The 19,195-nt window shown below is 34.7% G+C and overlaps 2 protein-coding genes across 3 annotated transcripts; one reads left to right on the forward strand and one right to left on the reverse strand.

Annotated features, from left to right (window-relative positions):
- The first annotated feature begins 3,458 nt into the window (after positions 1 to 3,458).
- Positions 3,459 to 9,914, forward strand: rasl12 (RAS-like, family 12). The gene is made up of 5 exons (XM_052151083.1): positions 3,459 to 3,855; positions 4,369 to 4,425; positions 6,156 to 6,229; positions 6,420 to 6,610; positions 9,568 to 9,914. Exons 1-5 carry the CDS (start codon positions 3,744 to 3,746, stop codon positions 9,893 to 9,895), a joined length of 762 nt encoding a protein of 253 aa, XP_052007043.1. The 5' UTR covers positions 3,459 to 3,743; the 3' UTR covers positions 9,896 to 9,914.
- Positions 9,915 to 13,876: 3,962 nt separating this feature from the next.
- On the reverse strand, positions 13,877 to 19,195 carry si:cabz01068815.1 (solute carrier family 51 subunit beta). 2 transcript variants are annotated; one of them, XM_052151058.1, is made up of 6 exons: positions 19,104 to 19,195; positions 17,720 to 17,852; positions 17,046 to 17,411; positions 15,819 to 15,941; positions 15,135 to 15,225; positions 13,877 to 14,180 (listed from the first exon to the last, which is right to left on the reverse strand). In XM_052151058.1, the coding sequence occupies exons 2-6, from the start codon at positions 17,757 to 17,759 to the stop codon at positions 13,877 to 13,879; spliced, it is 924 nt and encodes a 307-aa protein (XP_052007018.1). In that variant the 5' UTR covers positions 17,760 to 17,852; positions 19,104 to 19,195. The 2 variants fall into 2 exon arrangements, with proteins under 2 accessions (XP_052007018.1, XP_052007010.1); XM_052151050.1 differs by having other exon boundaries at positions 17,720 to 17,786; positions 19,104 to 19,178.

Consider the following 19,195-nt stretch of genomic DNA (forward strand, 5'->3'; position numbering starts at 1 on the left):
TTTGATTGTTTGTGGTTTTCCCTGTTGGGAAGAGGTAAAATTTGTAATTTTTACTGTTGATAACCACGTGGCACCATTAACCCTTTAGATAGGCCTGTGCAAAAAAAAGCTTAGTTTCTGGCTTTTACATGGAGTTATATGGAGTATAATAGCATATTAAAGTGTGTGTGTGGGTGTGTGTGGGTGTGTGTTGGTGTGTGTTGGTGTGTGTGTGTGTGTGAGAGAGAGAGAGAGAGAGAGAGTGTGAGAACTCACCTTGTTATTTTTTAGTATTTTTGAAGCTGCACATGACAATGAGAAAAATCATGCAAACATTGTCAAAACACAAACAGTATCTTCTCAATTTATCTCTAACAAGCACATGAATTCAAGTTAAACAAAAACAAAGTGCCTTTTGATGGTGAGAAATGCAGAGTAATCAAAAACAAAGCAAGTGGATTTAAACACTTGCATGCAAGCCTGCTGGTCATTTGATGGTGAGAAGAGCAGCAAGCAACATGAGAAAGGGCTTGACTTGTAGTGAAGTTTTAGAGATGATAAGGTGTCGACAATCTAGACAAGGTATGTGCCATTACACATTTTTTACTACATGCATCCTATTCCTGTTAATTTTTACTTGAATTCATGTGCTTGTTAGAGATAAATTTAGAAGATACTGTTTGTGTTTTGACAATGTTTGCATGATTATTCTCATTGTCATGTGCAGCTTCAAAAATACTAAAAAATAACAAGGTGAGTTCTCACACTCTCTCTCTCTCTCTCTCTCTCTCTCACACACACACACACACACACATACACACACCAACACACACCCACACACACACACACCCACACACACCCACACACACACTTTATTATGCTATTATACTCCATATAACTCCATGTAAAAGCCAGAAACTAAGCTTTTTTTTTACACAGGCCTATCTAAAGGGTTAATGGTGCCACGTGATTATCAACAGTAAAAATTACAAATTTTACCTCTTCCCAACAGGGAAAACCACAAACAATCAAAAATGCATGACTATATGGTGTCATGGCTTTGCAATCAAAAAATGTGGTTATAATGGAAGTCAATGGGGCAAAAACAGCCACGAACAGTAAATGAGGGAGAAAAAGTTAAAATCTGATGCTGCAAAAAAAATAAAAAATGCATCGAAACCAATGTTGTTTCTAATCTTTGACATGTCCAAGACTGTGATAAAAGGTAAAAAAAAAATCCAGTCCACAATCACATTTTATATTGAAAATACGTCATTTTGTGTCCCCCCCCCCCCAAATCAGTGACATCATTTATGAATTTGTCAATTAAAGAGTTAAACTCCTGAATTTTTTTTAAACATTTAGTAGTTTTGAACAGGACTGAGGTTGATTAATAGATTTATGCAAAAAAAAAAAAAAAAAATCTAAAAATATTTATCTGATTAAAGTAGTGTCTGTTTTCAGCCACGAACATAACCAAAGGGTAGTGAATTTGAAAAATGCACAATGGTGCCACGTGGTTATCAACAGTAAAAATTTCAAATTTTACCTCTTCCCAACAGGGAAAACCACAAACAATCAAAAATGCATGACTATATGGTGTCATGGCTTTGCAATCAAAAAATGTGGTTATAATGGAAGTCAATGGGGCAAAAACAGCCACGAACAGTAAATGAGGGAGAAAAAGTTAAAATCTGATGCTGCACAAAAACTAACAATGTATCGAAACCAATGTTGTTTCTAATCTTTGACATGTCCAAGACTGTGATAAAAGGTAAAAAAAATCCAGTCCACAATCACATTTTATATTGAAAATACGTCATTTTGTGTTTTTTCCCCCAAATCAGTGACATCATTTATGAATTTGGCAATTAAAGAGTTAAAATCCTGAATTTTTTTAAACATTTAGTAGTTTTGAACAGGACTGAGGTTGATTAATAGATTTATGCAAAAAAAAAAAAAAATATATTTATCTGATAAATTTTTACAGCAGTTTAAAGTAGTGGCTGTTTTCAGCCACGAACATAACCAAAGGGTAGTGAATTTGCCCACAGTGTACTGTTGAGTTTTTGAAAATTTTCAAAGCATTTTCCTAAAATATGTGTGAAAATACCCCGCGACCCTGTACACAGGATAAGCGGTTGACGATGGATGGATGGATGGATGTGTGAAAATAAGATTTGTCACCAAAAATCATTCCATTAGCTGAAATACAGAGAAAGTTATGGCCAAAAAACGACTCAAAAGCACACCTTAGTGGCTAAAAACAGCCCGAACAGCACACAAGGGTTAATAATGCACCACACATGGAGACAGCTCAGGACTGCAGACAGGCTAGACTAGCACCCACACTCTCTGCTCACACGGCCATGCACTTGAAATCCAGGCAGTATGTTGTTTGAAGTTGTCCTGCTGGAAAATGCAGGGATGTCCCTGGAAAAGACAGTGTTGGATGACATAATCTGTTGCTCCAAAATTCCTGACATACATTACAGATGAATGATGTTTTTTAAGACAGTGATGTCTGAGGGATCAGAGATCACGTGCATTCAGAAGTTGTTTTCGTCTTGCCCTTTACGCACCGAGATTTGACCAGATTCCTTGAATCTTTTAACTATATTGTGCACTGTAGAGGGTGAAATGACCAAAATCCTTCCAATTAGTCTTTGGGGAACATTGTTCTCAAAGTGCTGGATTATTTGCTGAGGCATCTGTTGGCAAACTGACGAGTCTTGAACTATCCTTGCTCTTGAAGTTTAGGCTGTTTTTGGAGACTCCTACTGACACGATTGCCTCACCTGTTTATCTCCTGTTTCACATGGCCTTGTTCTTTCAACTTGTAAAATTGTTATTAGTCTTAAATTACCCCTGTCCAAACTTTTTGGATTGTGTTGCAATCATCTGATTTGAAATTATTGTACATACATTAAAAAAACAATTATAACCACAAGGTAAAACATCATATTATGTGTAGTTGTGGTACTTTCAATATAGCAAATGGTGAATATAATTTACAAATCACTCCTTTTTGTTTTTATTAGCATTTTTCATCCTGTTCAACCATGTTTTCCAAGTTTTTAAAAAATAATTCCAGTCATTATTTTTCAATTATATAAATCTCAATATATCTGATATTTTTAAAACTTCTTTAGGGTCTTTTTTTTTGTCATACAAAGCCTACAGTAAAGTAAATTACTTTATTACTTGGCAGATGAGTTATAATTATTATTATTAATGCATTTAACTGTTGTACGGCAACACCAAGGTTAAATTAGTTTTAGGGGAAAAAAACACCTTATCCTGGGGTAAAACCACTGTAACTCACATTCACAGCCTCTAATGCTTTACTGGTTTATCAAACGCTGCTTTAGGTCTTTTACAATTTGAGAACAGTGTTTTTTTCCATTCATTGGGGGCGCGGTTCCACTGGATAGATTTGGATAGTTCATAATGTGCTCCAGCCCACTGAACCAAAATATATCAACATTTAATTTTCCCCTTTACTCTCACCACATCCTCCAAAAGCCTTCTCAGACAAACGTTTTTCAAGCATCTTCCTTTCGGAATTATTTTGGAAATGTAGTTTATACTGGAGTTTAATGGGATCCAGCTGTTTTACATAGAGCCCTGGTGAGAGATCAGACATCAGCATCATCCAGTTATGAAGTGAAGATCAAAGCACATGTGGATTGCGTGTCTAATGGGCTGCATGATTCGGATCTGCTTCTTCACAGATCTTTCGATCTTTCACACTTCTCTTCAGGATGTCTCTGATGTTTGGGAAAGCAAGAACTTGTAACATTGTAACTGTTCCTGAGCATGAGCCTTCAGAGTGTAATATTGTGGTTTTGGGAGCAATGGGATCTGGAAAGTCAGGTATGACTTTATCCAAAAAATTATATAGTTCATACTATTATTACTTTTATTCAGTTACATTTTTATTCACAATTTGTGTTAGGCAAATTCAACATCATCTCAGCTTTTTGCCTGAAATTGAGTATATTGAGTAAACACTTCATAATAACAAGCATTATTAAATTATATATTTTAACAGATAATTATTTAATATTATTTTAGATAGTTTGAAATGACATTATTTATGTATTTACATATTCATATATGAGTGTATTTGTACTAATGATCATTTAACCATTATATAATGATTCGTTTTTATTTAAAAAGAGTTAATGTAAAGTGTTAACTTGTTGTTAATTAAATGTGTTTACCAGGAAAGTGGGGATGGAAATTTGTATCTTACAGTTGCTGTAAAGAGACTATTTTTAAGACAAAGCAAAAGATTTCCCATTACCCCTTTGGGACACTGTTATGTAATAGAAAATATTTCAGAACTTAACTTAGACTTACAGGAAGTTTGTCTGTCTCCTGCAGCACTTACTGTGAAATTCCTCACAAAGCGGTTCATCAGTGAATATGACCCAAACCTTGGTGAGTTGCCCAGTATTTCACAGTGATTTACCATATTATTTTACATGACTAATGGCAATCCTTGATATGTCACTTCAATATAAGGCAAGCTTCTGATTTTTTTGTCTAAAATTCATCAACTTCCAAACTTTGTATATAGCTACAGATTACCTCTGCATTCGCCATATAGAGTTCCATTCATTGTCCTCTGAAGATACAATATGATCAGTTATTGTCTGCTATTCTATAGAGATCAAACATATTATGTTTGTGGTAATTTTATGTTACAGCCTCATTAAATAATTAACTTACTGTAGTAAGAAAACAGATTTATTTTGTGTTCACATAGGCTCACTCTTTTGTAGTTTCACATTTTAAGACTTAAAACGTGTAGGCATTGCCAAACCACTTTAACATTTTAAGTCTTTAGTCTTGTTCCAAGGCAACATATATTTTCTTTCAAAATTGTCTTTTGTTGTATCATATTTTCAGCTTTTTCAAATGTAATTCTTAAATGAAATCACTGAAGTAATTTATAATATGCATTTGGACAGCATAGACAAAAATGTCTATTCGTTTTAAGTCTGTAAATCCTGACGTATGAAAGAATTGTCAGAAAATTATATATTTTTTTACATTCAACTGTTTTTAGTACCATTAGACATACTCTAAAAAATAAATAATTGGACATGTTTTATTATGTGTCATATTTGATACATTAGGCTTTTAATGACATTTATCCTTCTGAGACCCAGCAATTCATTTTTGTGTAGGACATTTGTTATTTATGTTTATCTTAGCCCATACCTGTCACTGTTAAATATTGGTGTATTATCAGAGGACACTATGGGCTTTTCAGAGATACCAAATATTTGAGAGTTTGGCCATGACAACTTACTCTCCTTGGTCTATAAACATGGACTGAAATGTATCACAGTTCAATTCAGCACATCAAATACAATATAAAATATTTTTTTATCATATGTATTTTATGCACCAAACACGGCATTGACATTTAAAACAGGGAAGTTGTAAAACTTTTTTAGCTGTATTTCAGCAACATGTTGTTTGATTACTTACATAGATTGTAATGTAAACTAATTATATCTTTATAAAGACTGCATATACAAAAATACACAGAAATATTAGTTCTCACTTTAAATATATGTTATAAAATGTATATTTCAGAATTTTCAAAGCTCTGTGATTTTTTGTGTGTGTGGTGGAATGGATTGAGAAATATGCCTCAAAAGCCTGATGTATCATATTTGATGCATGGGGGAGGGGGTGTCAATAAAATAATAAACAAAAGTTGTATTACTTTTACATTATTGAAATAAGCTGTCATTTATCCCAACATAAGTGTGAATTTTTGCACATTTTCTGCCGTAATTTTAAATTGATCGATATAAACATTGAAACCACTTTACCACAAATACCACTAGATGGTGCCATAAACATGCAACTTACATACCATAGGTTGTTTGGCTCGTCAGCTTGAACAGAGAGTGAAACAGCAGCCATTAAATTTTGTGTATCATATTTGATACAAACGACTTTATAGGGTTAAAAAACTGAATGGAAAGAGAGACTTCATCTAGAGAAACTTTAAGACAGAAAAAGTATGTGACTGGGAAATATAATTTGTTATCTTTTGATGTTGCATGCATTAAAGAAGAAAAAAAAAGTTTTTAGTTAGTTGTTTTTAATTCTATAAGATACTACCATTCTTGAATATATTTTATTTTTAGAGGATACTTACTCTTCTGAAGAAGACGTGGACCACCAGCCAGTTCTAGTAAAAGTGATGGACACCGCTGATCAAGTAATGATATCCATTTGTCTCTTTTGTGAATATTTTCCTCCTTGCTGATTTGACAGCAGATATTTGCACCCACATTTGTTCCATCGAAATGGTGGATGCTTTACTTTCTCATATAAAGCTTTATAGACTATGAGTATTTGGCAAATCTTACAGTAAGAGTTCTGAACAGCTCTGTCTATTTTTATTTCAGAATGGACCAGTCAACTGTGAGCGCTATTTAAGCTGGGCCAATGCCTTCATCATTGTTTACAGCATTGACAATCAGAATAGTTTTGAGGCCTGCCAACAGTACATAGAGACAGTCACCCTTTATACGAAAGGCCTGCAGCCAGAAGTCCCTGTTATTCTTCTAGGCAATAAGGTGGACATGGAGAGATATAGGTAAATTATACATTTCAGAAGTGTTGTTATTATACCATAAAACAATCCGTAATGTGCAAAGTTGAAATCTTAAGCAGCTAAATTGCCTGTGTTTGAGTGAGTGTAAGTGAAATAATCCAAACAGTGATTAAGCAGGAAATGGTGCATTTTTATAGTTATGTAAATGTACTTTTGTTAGATCAACTGGAAAAAAATTATGACCTGTGACTAGCTAAATTACAACAATTATGCTTATTACCACCACACGTTATTTAGATTTCCACCTTTCACAATTCTAAAATATTTAAACAAGGATTTGATTTGTCCAGGAAACTACTATTTATTGCGTTTAGATTTTCCTTTGATTTTGCAAACACAGCACATGATGTATGCAGTATCACACTCAAAATAGCCATATACTGTAGCAGCTGGTCTCAATTCTTGTAAACACAGATTATGCATGCTTCTTTGCCAGGGAGGCTTTTGACAAAAGGTGTAACCTGTTGGTCCCCAACTGCTGTTCTCTCTGCTGTGCCATTCCTGTTACTATAACTATAACTTTACTATAACACATTTATAATGGAAGTAAACAAGCCAGCGGTGAGTTTAAGGAGAGTATAAAAGCAGAAATGTGAAGCTCATATTTTTTGTTGAAGCACTTACATGAATTAATCAGTAAAATCAGTTTAATTTTTTTACCTTTTCTCTGATGCCTCTCAAAAATCTTTTTCGACCACAGTGAGTCTGATCTTACTGTGTATTTGTGGACAGTAAGTCTAAAGTTCTGCTGCTGAAATTGGACTTTGCTTACCGAAATTCAAACCAGTGCCCCCAGTGGCCGAAGCGGGATGTATTGTTGAATATGGGCACATGTGAGCTCTAGTTTCTGGGTGAAATGTCCACCGAGTGGCGCCAAAAGTGAGTTGTATTTTTAGTTGTAAACGATGTCCTCTCGTGTAGCCAGACCTATGACTATGGCATAAGTCTGGGGTCTATAGCTGCTTCAATTGGTCAAGAACTGCCCATTTAAAAAGGAAATCGCCATCTAACTGACATGTAAAGCAACCAATCATAGTCGTTTTTTTATAACGGGGTGTTTAGGGGCAGTTTATCGGAGATGTATCATACAATATAAAAGACCAACATGGGGGAAAGAGTCTCTGCAAGCAACAGGAGAATAACAGAAAATGTTGAGAGTCTAAGTATACAGCACAAAAAACCTCATTATAGAAAATTTCACAGACATTAAATAAAGCAGAAAATGCAGCTCTGCTTGTGGATATCCACTTTACTTTCTGCTACATGCCTCAATTGAAACTCTGGATATATTTAAACGATTTAATGTCACTAACCTGTCAAATTCTGTTATTATTCAATCCTCAAAAGTGCACTTTCCATCAACGCAGAAACTTGTGAACACAACTTGTCTTCCAGGCGGACTGATCAAATGTCCTGTGTGCATCTACTCGTGGAAGTTCCATTGAACCAGCCAATCAGATTTGTGCTGAGTTGATTGAGAAAGTGTTTTGTAATTTTGTTTGGTATGTGCATCAGACGGTTAGTGCATTGACTGTGGGCGGTCCATAGGCGTGCCATTTTAGGCTGAGACTGTAAATGATGTAATACAGTCAACAGGAATGCTATTCACTCTACCCTCTTACCCAAGCCCCAACCCTAAACCTGTCATTGTTATGTAATTTTAAAGTGAAAAATGCAACCTCCAAATAGCACTTAACATTGTTTATATGAATGTGATTACTTCCTGATTTCAATGGAACCAGTGCTGTTTCTCAATTTGCATTCTTATGTCCTCTTATGTTCTGGTGGTCTCGTTCCTCTATAATAATGCTGTCAATAGTGTGTGATAAAATATTTCTCTCACTTGCTATAAATGTGTTGGGATGGGAAATTTTGCAACAGGAAAATTGCAAGAAACATGTCAAAAGCTCGCAATATATGTGTTCTATGTCCTCCTGTCCTTCTGAGTTTGTTCTGCCAAGGTAACTTGGCATGACTAGTCTTCATAGGAATGTAAATCTGTTCTCTGCATTCTTAGCACTGAGATTCTCAGAGGTTTCCTACGAAACACACTATCAGTAGCACTTGAAAATGTTTGAATTGATAGAAAAACGTCTGATGGGGACGGCGCTTGTCAGTAATCTGTCAGAATGGTGTCGATTTCAGGGTATAAGAACATATGGTAGCAACATGATGATTTCCCGTTTGATCATGTTGTTTTGATGTGGGAATTATTTTCTGGTTGTGCCATTAACGTAATTCCTGTGACTGCCATTTGGTCTATGTAAACAGCCCCTTTTTTCTATCCTTGCACATATCATTAGAACATTACCGGCTTTTAGTGGTCATGACACTATAGTGGTATACCAATATGGGTTTTTCAAAGGCTGATGCCGATACAAAAACCAGAGAGTGGGATGGCCCATGACAGTTATAATTCTGCTATATGAGAAAGACTAATGCAATTAATTATTGAAATTGAGATTACATTTAGATGCTGAAATTACAAGTTTTTTCCACTATTTACTCAAAATTCACCAAAAACAAATACATTGAAACAAATGGTGTATTATTCCTTGACAAGGCTGTTTGTTAGATTTGGGAACTGGCACAAGGAAAAGAGAGAACTTTTCTGTTAATCTCCGAAACTGATTATCGTTGATGTTGATCATCTGAAAATGATGAAATATCCTCTGATTTAGCCTACATGATATACTGTATATGACTTAAACTAGATATACATAACTTCACACAGACAAAGCCAGTTAGCATTTTCACTCTAATTTCATGTGAACACGTTTATTGTTTAATTCTTATGGTTATAAGTGTCTTACTAAAACTGTGATTTGTTTATTTGTGTGTGCTTTTTGAAACACTGGAAATGCAAGTTAAAAATATTCCCTGTGGTAATCGACTTGTATTGAACCCAAAAGATTAATTTAAATCTCTCTTTCTCTCAGACAGGTGAGCAAGTTAGATGGTGCAGCTCTGGCCTCACGTTTTGGGTGTCTGTTCTTTGAAGTTTCCGCCTGCTTGGACTTTCTGTCCGTTCAGCACATTTTTTACGAAGCTGTTCGGGAAGTGAGGCGAGAGACGGAGAGAAGTCCACTCTTCATCAGCGAAGACAAGCCTGCGATCAACCTGACCTCTGCTGCTCCCCTCACTGCCTGCTATAAAGAGCTGCCCACCCCAGCCACCGCAAAGCTGGTTACGGTTAAGTCCTCAAGGGCTCAGAGCAAACGCAGGGCCCCCACGCTTACACTCCTCAAGGGATTCAAGATCTTTTGACTAACTGTTGCCCTCTTCTGACACTGCAGTGGATCTACAAGAGAGTCTTGAAGAAATAATTCTGCTCATTTTGGCCTTAATGAAACTAACCATGCTTAAAGGATTACAAAAACTCACATAATACTCACTATAAAAAATACACTGTCCTAAAATATATTAGAGTGTTTATAAATATCTTTGTCAGCATTTTTCATTATTCAAATGATTATCTTTTTTAATTTTAGTCAGACCGCTTTTACTTTTTCTTTTTTTAAAAGAGATGGTTCCAATTTTCAATAATTTTTATTTTAACCCTTTAAGCTCTGAATGTGTTTTTAAAAAAAATGTCCTGTCTTTGGCAAACAAAATGGAATGGCTTATAACAAAAAAATTAATCACAAAAAAAAAACAAGGATGGTCAAGTGTTTAGTATCCTTTTAAGGAAAACTTTTAATTTTTTTACTGATGTAGATTATGATAAATTAGGAGAGTCTCAGACAAAATTTTTAAATACAAACGAGCTAAAAATGTACTTATTTTTCATATTTTTCTGTTTTGACATTATAATATCTCAGAATGTAAATAGGGTAGCTCAAAAAAAAATAAAGCAAAAAATTATAGCATTACAAAAATTGTCCAAAAACGTCTCTCAGAGTCCAAAAGCCTCTCCAAACAAATAAAACATAATGCTTGTACACAAGAACTAAATAAACATGCAAATACAACAATGACTAAAGGTATACTCTCTTTCCAAAGCATGCAGGCATGAGTAACGAGATCTCATTCAGTTCCATTCTGTGTAATTTGAGCCATCATTGAATTGTGTCATGTACTTGGCACCATCTTCTGGTGGCCATATAAAATTAGAGTGAACCATCCTCTGTGCCCATATTTGGATGACTTCCACCTGAGATTGCTGCAATCTGAATCCTAATGCGATTGTTTTAGCATTCCATGATGCTGGACAATGTACTAAATAAATTCAGATTAAGTCATCTGATCCAGGAAAGGTAATGTGTTTTAGACAGTTAGCACATTATGTGCTGTGCGCACATTATGCTTCCTATTAATTATCTAATGATCCATGCATCCGATTACGTTGTGTGTGGACTCGTTGTAAAGATAATCGCCTCTAAGTAATAGTATGTGATATTTTCTGTTCTGTTTATTTTTTGTGAAGTTGAAAAAGTGCAGCATTCTGTATAAGCAACACTTATTTACATGTATATTAAGACATATACTTAAAACAAATAGGCTGGTTTTATTCTACTCTTTGAGAGCTTTCCAAAGACATATTATAAAGGATTAATCTAGAAATGTTTGTATATGGCAAAACTCAAAACCAAAGGTATAGCTCTAGGAAAATAAATAAAAACTTTAATCTATGCTCTTTCTTGCTAGACTGTAACAAAAATGTTTAATGTTGATTAAACATGTTTGAATTATCACATTTATAATATTATATCACATGATGATATGTAGAAATGTGTTAAAGAGGAGAATAACTTACAATGTACCGTTACATGGACAGCATGACAAGAAAAGTTAGAATTACATTACATAGAGTATTATCTTTTTTAACAAATCACAGTAATTTTTATTTGATTTTTGTTAACACTTATACGTTACGAACGCAATAGGTAACATGAACTAACCATGAATAATACATTTTTTACATCAATTATTAATATCGGTAAATGTTCATTTCCACAAATACTAATACATTTTTACACTTTAAGGTAGCATATGTTGATAAGTGATGAATAATAGTTATTTGTGTTATATAATAATAAATGCTGTAAAAAATCTGCAACAATTTACAAGAAGATTCCATTAGTAACATCAGTTAACATTAAATAACAATGAACAATATTTTACAAAAACACTATGATTAACTAACATTAACTAAGATTAATAAATTAGATAAAAACATATTGTTCAATGTTAGGTCTTGATACCTTATCCATTAACTAATGTTAACAAATGGAACCTTGTAAAAAGTCACCCAAATAATAGACATTGCTTTAAAAGTCATAGCAAATTTATTTTTGAACTGTGCACTATAAATGTACATACTGATTGTGGGTTAGAATGCCTTTAAGATGTAATGCATAAAATATATACAGTTGAAGTCAGAAGTTTATACAGTTTATAAAGTTTATATAGGTTGAAGTAATTAAAACTAATTTATTAACCACTCCAGTGATCTAATATTAGCAAACTATAGTTTTGGCAACTCGTTTAGGACATCTAATTTGTGCATGACACACATTTATTTTCCAACAATTGTTTACAGACAGATTGTTTCACTTTTAATTGACTATATCACAATTCCAGTGGGTTGAAGTTTGCATACACCAAGTTAACTGCTTTTAAGCATCTTAGAAAATTCCAGAAAATGATGTCAAGCCTTTAGACTACATTTACATTTCAGCATTTGGCAGACACTTTTATCCAAAGCAACTACAGTGACTTATTACAGGGACAATCCCCCTGGAGAAACCTGGAGTTCAGTGCCTTGCTCAAGGACACAATGGTGGTGGCTGTGGGGATCGAACCAGTGACCTTCTGATTAACAGTTCTGCGCTTTAGCCCACTACACCACCACTCCACTCCACTCCACTAATAGTCCTCAGTGCGTCTTTGCTTGACATCATGGGAAAATCAAAAGAAACCAGCCAAGACCTCAGAAAACAATTGTGGACATCTGTACAAACAATAGTATGCAAGTATAAACACCATGGGACCATGCAGCCATCATACCATTCAGGAAGGAGACACATTCTGTCTCCTAGAGATGAATGTAGTTTGGGGCAAAAAGTGCAAATCAATCCCAGAACAACAGCAAAGGACCTTGTGAAGATGCTGGAGGAAACAGGTTGACAGGTATCTATATCCACAGTAAAATGTGTCTTATATCAACATAATCTGAAAGGCTGCTCAGCAAGGAAGAAGCCATGGCTCAAAAGCCACCATAAAAAAGGCAGAATACAGTTTGCAAGTGCACATGGGGACAAAGATCTTACTTTTTGGTGACATTTCTTCTGCCCTTATGTGACAAAAATTAAACTTTTTGGCCATAATGACCATCGTTATGTTTGGAGGGAAAAGGGTGAGGCTTTCAAGCTGAAGAACACCATCCCAACCGTGAAGCATGGGGGTGGCTGCATCATGTTGTGGGGGTGGACAATGGCTACAGGCATACCTCGAAAGTTGTGGAAAAATGGCTTAAGCACAACAAAGTAAAGGTATCGGAGTGGCCATCACAAAGTTCTGACCTCAATCCGATAGAACATTTGTGGGCAGAACTGAAAAGGGTGTGCGAGCAAGGAGGCCTACAAACCTGACTGTTACACCAGTTCTGTCTGGAGGAATGGGCCAAAATTCCAGCAACTATTTGTGAGAAGCTTGTGGAAGGCTACCCATAATGTTTGACCATTGTTTTGAATTTAAAGGCAATGCTACCAAATACTAACAAATTGTATATAAACTTTTGACCCACAGGTAAAGTCATGAAAGAAATAATAGCTGAAATAAATAATTCTCTCTACTATTATTCTGACATTTCACATTTTTAAAATAGAAGTAGTGATCCTAACTGACCTAAGACAGGGAACGTTTTCTACGATTACTGTAAATATCAGGAGTTTAAATATGTTTGGCCAAGGTGTATGTAAACTTCTGACGTCAACTGTAAAACTGAAATTAATTGATGTATGAATATAATATGAAATTGATTATACTAAATTAGTTGACCTCTGAATATTCCTCAACTAATCAGATCTCTTCTTTTCAAAGGATGAGTTTCTCTCTCCCGTCCTAGTCATGGCAAAAGTTGTCTTTAAACAGTAACACAGATGAAGAAGACAAGCAGTAGGACTAATAGATAATTTGTTAATGGTCCATATGACAATGTAGGAGCCTCAGATGGAGCTGTTCAATGGGGGTGTTTTGGGAAAGAGTCTCCATGTCTAGACCCTTAAGTGAGATGTTGATTTTGCCTCAGCTTTGGACCTCTTCCTCCTCACCTTCCCCTTCCTGTACAGGTTCTGGATACAGAGTTGACACATTCCCATCTTTCCAGGCCACCAAAATTTCTCCAGGCCTCAGCTCCTCTGTGACTTTACCATTGTTTGAAGACTCTTCCCAATCTGTATGGCTGTTCTGCGTCAGGGTTGTGGAAGAGGGTTTCTCCTCTTTGACTTCTGTAACCTTATCAGTGATAATGACCTGCAGCTCCTCCATTTCAGAATTCACATCTTTAACTTTTATGGATGCTTTGTACTTGGCTATTTGCTTTCTGTTCCTGTATGGGACAAATAGAAGTTATGGAAAAATGTACCAACCTCTTGATGCTCTTACCTTAGATTTAATGAAGTTCTCAGTAATGTTTTATTAAAACTTTTCAACTCTGTGGTATTTTTGGGGTACTACCAGCAATTTGTCCACATTCAAATTTAAAGCTCACAATTTACAAATTTTATTCCACTAGATGGCAGCAAGCAAGGGCAGACTGGGAAGAGAAATAATTTGTCGCTGTCTTTTTCTGCATATCGCGGAATATGCCCCCTTTGGCATATCGCTACGCCATTTTGCCGCCCTCTTGCGGCCATTCGTCATAACACGGCAGCTTATCGCCGTCTATTCAGCCCCAGTTCATGGTCGGCCCGCTGGGAAAAGTCCCGGTTCTCCCTATGGCCAGTCCGCACCTGGCAGCAAGTACTAGAATAAACCTATTTCTCTTCTATCACCTTCCATCACAAAATGCCTCTGAAATGTAGGTGGCACTCTAACACATTTTAGATTGACTTTTAACCTAATTTTCTGTTCATGCACTACACCCATTGTTTCATTGAATATCTCGACCTCTGAGTGGACTAGAAGCTCAGTTTAGGTGTTATTAGAATGATGTATAACATTTTGTTATCAATAGTCGATAACGTGTATTTCAAATACAATATTTCAGAAGTATTTGTTTAGCATGCTTTTCCTGCAGGACCGCACATTTCATTCTGGACATCTAAAATATAACATTGGATTATTTATACAAGCAAACTCACGTTAAAAATGGCTAATTTTTAAGAAAACCACTATATCTTATCACTATATTTTAGAGATCTTCTTTGTGATTTTTCTAATTTTCACAGTTTCCCATCAGAATCAGCCTGATGTCATAAGAAACTCTTTTAAAGTTCCACAAATAATTTGTTGTCTCTAGTTATGTAGAAAATTATGTGCTACTCATTTATATATCACTAACCTATTAGCCATCATGGCCATCACCAGCAGCATACAGCCAATCAGAAGACCCAGAAAAGCAAATGCCAACATTGCAAACTTCCACGTTGTTGCTGTAAAACAAGGCAAGTACAGTGATGATCAGTTTGTGAGCTTTAATGTGATCCAAGTTCACATTTTCTGTTGAGGCGACATTCAAGTGTGCAATTCAGGTCATTTCATGGATGAGGAAATTAAATTTTACAAGCAGGTGAAATGACAGAAACTTTTTTTTGTTTATAGTTTCTTGACAATTATTCATGAAACAGAGCCTTGAAACTTATCTTAGTGCTATTATATAGTTTAGTTGAGAATGTCTCTTTTTCATTACATGCCTTTACTTTTTTGAAGGCCAGTTTTCCATATTATCGCTAAAAAATGTCTTTTACCTTTGAATACCTTTGTTATAATACTACTGGTATTTTGTATACTGCCATATGATGTTTATATTTGTATTTATGAATATACTGTATATGTCATACAGTATTTTGCCATTACATGATGTTCATATAACATCAATTGTGCTGAAGACCAGATCTAATTATGTCATTTGAAAGAATATCACTGAATTTTACAGATGTCTCTAAAATGAAATATCCCCAAATAAGCTCTACCTGTTAGAACATTAAGAGTAAAACTTAAAGAAAGATGTGTTTGGAACACTCACAGTCCTCTGTGCGGTAATACCACTGTAAAAACCTCATCTGTGCCTCCGACATTCCCGGTGAGGTAGGCGGCCCATCCGTTTCAGCAAAGCCAAATTCATCTTTCTCACTTTGCCTTCTAGGTCCTGTGAGAAATAATGCACTACAGCATGATGAACTGGAATTTTTGGTAGTTTAAGGCATATTTTATCACTGCAAATGTGGCAGAAGTTGGCCTTACATTTTTGTGATCGTGAAGCTAGACATTTTCTAATCTAATCGGATTTTGGTTAGAAGGGTTTGTTTTTGTATCTATTGACAGACTGCTAGTGGTAGGCATCATACATTATTTATTTAGTATTAGCAAATGCAATAGCTATTGTTTCTTCTGGGAGAATATCACAACAGAAATTCCCAAAATCAAAAGAAAATATTATTATAATTGTTTTCTTTTTGCATTGTACAATTATGTCATTTTAAATGAATGAATGAATGAATAAATAAATAAATAAATAAAACCATTTTAAAAAACGCATTCTAATTTTTGTAGTATACAATAAAAATCATTCTGTCAGTGTCTGCACAGATCAACATAAATTAAATTCAGAACATCAAATAGTTCCATGATGTATGCTTAAATAAATTACCATAATGCTAAATAAATAAATAAGAAAACATCCCACTCTCATTTTTCTGTAATGTAAAAAAAAGAAAAAAAAGAAAACGTATTCTCTAAAAATCCTCCTGTCAGAGTCTGCACAGAATATTTATTTTTATTAAATCAACATAAATTAAACTAATAGAATTAAATTAAACTAAATAGAACAATTATGTATACTTAAATCGTATCTTAAAAGTAAAAGTATCTTATAATTTCAGTAATCAGAATGAGATTTTGCTACATTGTGATGAAGATATGTGATGTCACAATGCAACAAAAATCATAATGGTCCAAAAATAAGATGCATATTCTTTATGCAAAATATAATTTCTTATTTTCTTTTGAATTTTGACCCTGGCATTTCTTACCAGTTTTAGTGAGATTTACCCTTCTTTTTCTGTTCTGTATATTGCACTCATTAGATTATTGACCTCAATTCATAATAAATCTAAAACCCTTTTCTTTCATCAAGGGATCCATTGTTATGTCAAGCTAGTTACAGTGAACATAACAACACACAAATACATTTCAAATAATTCAAATACTTTCAATACAATTTGTTCAATTGTTTTCTTATGCTTCTACTCACTCAGTTTGTCCTGACAGATATCATCCACATCCAGAGACTTCCACTTGTTGTGTTCACCCCTATTCAGACTAAGTTTTCCACCTTCTGCGCTTAATGCCAAGGAATTGGACAGGCTGATGAGCTGTTGAGCTTTGCAGTGCCATATGAAGTGGTCACCAGAAGTACAAGTAATAGTTTGGACTGGGTCACTGTGGGCAGCAGAGAGGCACCTCAAGGTGCCTGCGTTTACAAGAAACCAGCTATCTGTCCAAATCCACTGCTGGTGGACTGAGTCCTGACTGCATCTCTGTAGCTGAACTTCTCCTTCATTAGAGTCCTCTAGACACAGGCTTTCCTTTATGTTGTGAATCATGAAGCTGTCTGTGCCTTAAATAGACATTTAAGAATCTTTTTAGCATATCACAATTATCAAAACATATTCAAACCAGGTGATATACAGTATGTACAGCACTGTGTTTATATTACACAAATTACAAATCATAGTAGGCCTACATTCAAGAAAATAATGTCAATATAAAAAAAATTAAAAATAAATACTAAAAATATCAAGCTTTATTTTCTTTAAGTTAAAATAAAATATTATTTCTATCTTTTGATTTTGGGGTAGAATAAAACAATACATTTCTTGTCAGGTTTTCTTAGTTATAGCATGATTTTGAAGAGTGTACCATTACCTGGCCATGTTAGGGATAATGCTATCCACCACAGCAGCATTGCTCAGTAATTCTGTGTTAACACAGCCTGCTTATACAGAAGTCACAAATCAGATGTCCACAAGGTGCGTTAAATACTTCCAAATTAACACCCCTATAAAAAACATTTTAAGTTAGCCTTGAAATGCAATTATTTTTGATGAATGATGAATTCCTCCCCCACTTGCACATCCAGTGTTCTTACATGTCAGCCTGTCAAGGGATGAAATTGTGCAAGGTTTTGAACTTTCCTAATGGGAGAATAGGCAGATATCATGCCTCGACAAAAACCAAACCCCACCTTAATGTTACAACATATTCTCATCCTAATAACACAGAAATATTCTTTATTGTTTAATATTTTGCTTTAAAATCCTCTATACATTTTTTGCATTAAAATGTGCTTGTTATTACAACCTTAAAGGAATATTCCGGGTCCAATACAAGTTAAACCCAAATGACAGTATTTGTGGCATAACATTGATTGCCACAAAAATGAAATTTGACTTGCCCCTTTAGCAAAAAAAGCAACAAATCCGGGTTCCAGTGAGGCACTTACAGTGGAAGTGAATGAGGCCAATTTGTGAACATTAAAATACTTACTGTTTCAAAAGTATAGCCACAAGACATAAACAATATGTACCACAATTTTAATGTGATACAGTAATGTACTAACCTTTTCTGTTTAAAGTTACATTTCATTGCCATGATGTTTTAATGTCAACAAACCCTAAAATGACTGTAAAAATGACAATTACCACTTTACACTTTACAGCTCAAATAATACACAAGTTTTAACAGAAGAATGAATGCAATTGTTTTTATAAAATTATAAAGCTTCACATTTCTGCCTTTAAACCCTCCAAAAATGTTTTATTTTTATTTGTTGGTTTATTTGACAGGGTCAATACAGAATAACATTGCTATATAAGTTTAAGCAGCAGATGATCTGTACATAGGCTTCTAGATAATAGCTAATTTGCAGCACCTAGGTTTGGCTTTTAGTTAAAAAAAATACCACAACTTGCCAGAAGCAACATAAAGATAAAAGCAAGTAAAATAAACAAAAAGTCAAACAAAGCAAAATACTGTATATGTAATATACAATACATAGACTGTATACATCAATGTTCACAAACCTGATTTTGTTTAAGCCAGTTTTTTTTTTACAGTTCTATTGAACACTTTCAACTCTGTTTGTCTTTTGAGTTCTATTGGTGAATTGTTCCATAACTGTATACCTTTTACTGAGAAAAATGCTGTTTTATGTATTGCTACTCTACAATATAGCTAACATATATCACAAATCTTCAGAATGGTCTGTTATATGGATGCTCATTATAAGGAATGAATGAATTCAACTCACCTAAAGCGCACAGCTTCAGAGGTGGGCGTAAGACAGAACAGAAAGAACGATTACACATGTTGGTAACGCTTTACCACAGCCGAGAGTTGCCA

Source organism: Xyrauchen texanus, chromosome 2 (assembly GCF_025860055.1).
Source record: "Xyrauchen texanus isolate HMW12.3.18 chromosome 2, RBS_HiC_50CHRs, whole genome shotgun sequence".
Lineage (NCBI taxonomy): Eukaryota > Metazoa > Chordata > Actinopteri > Cypriniformes > Catostomidae > Xyrauchen > Xyrauchen texanus.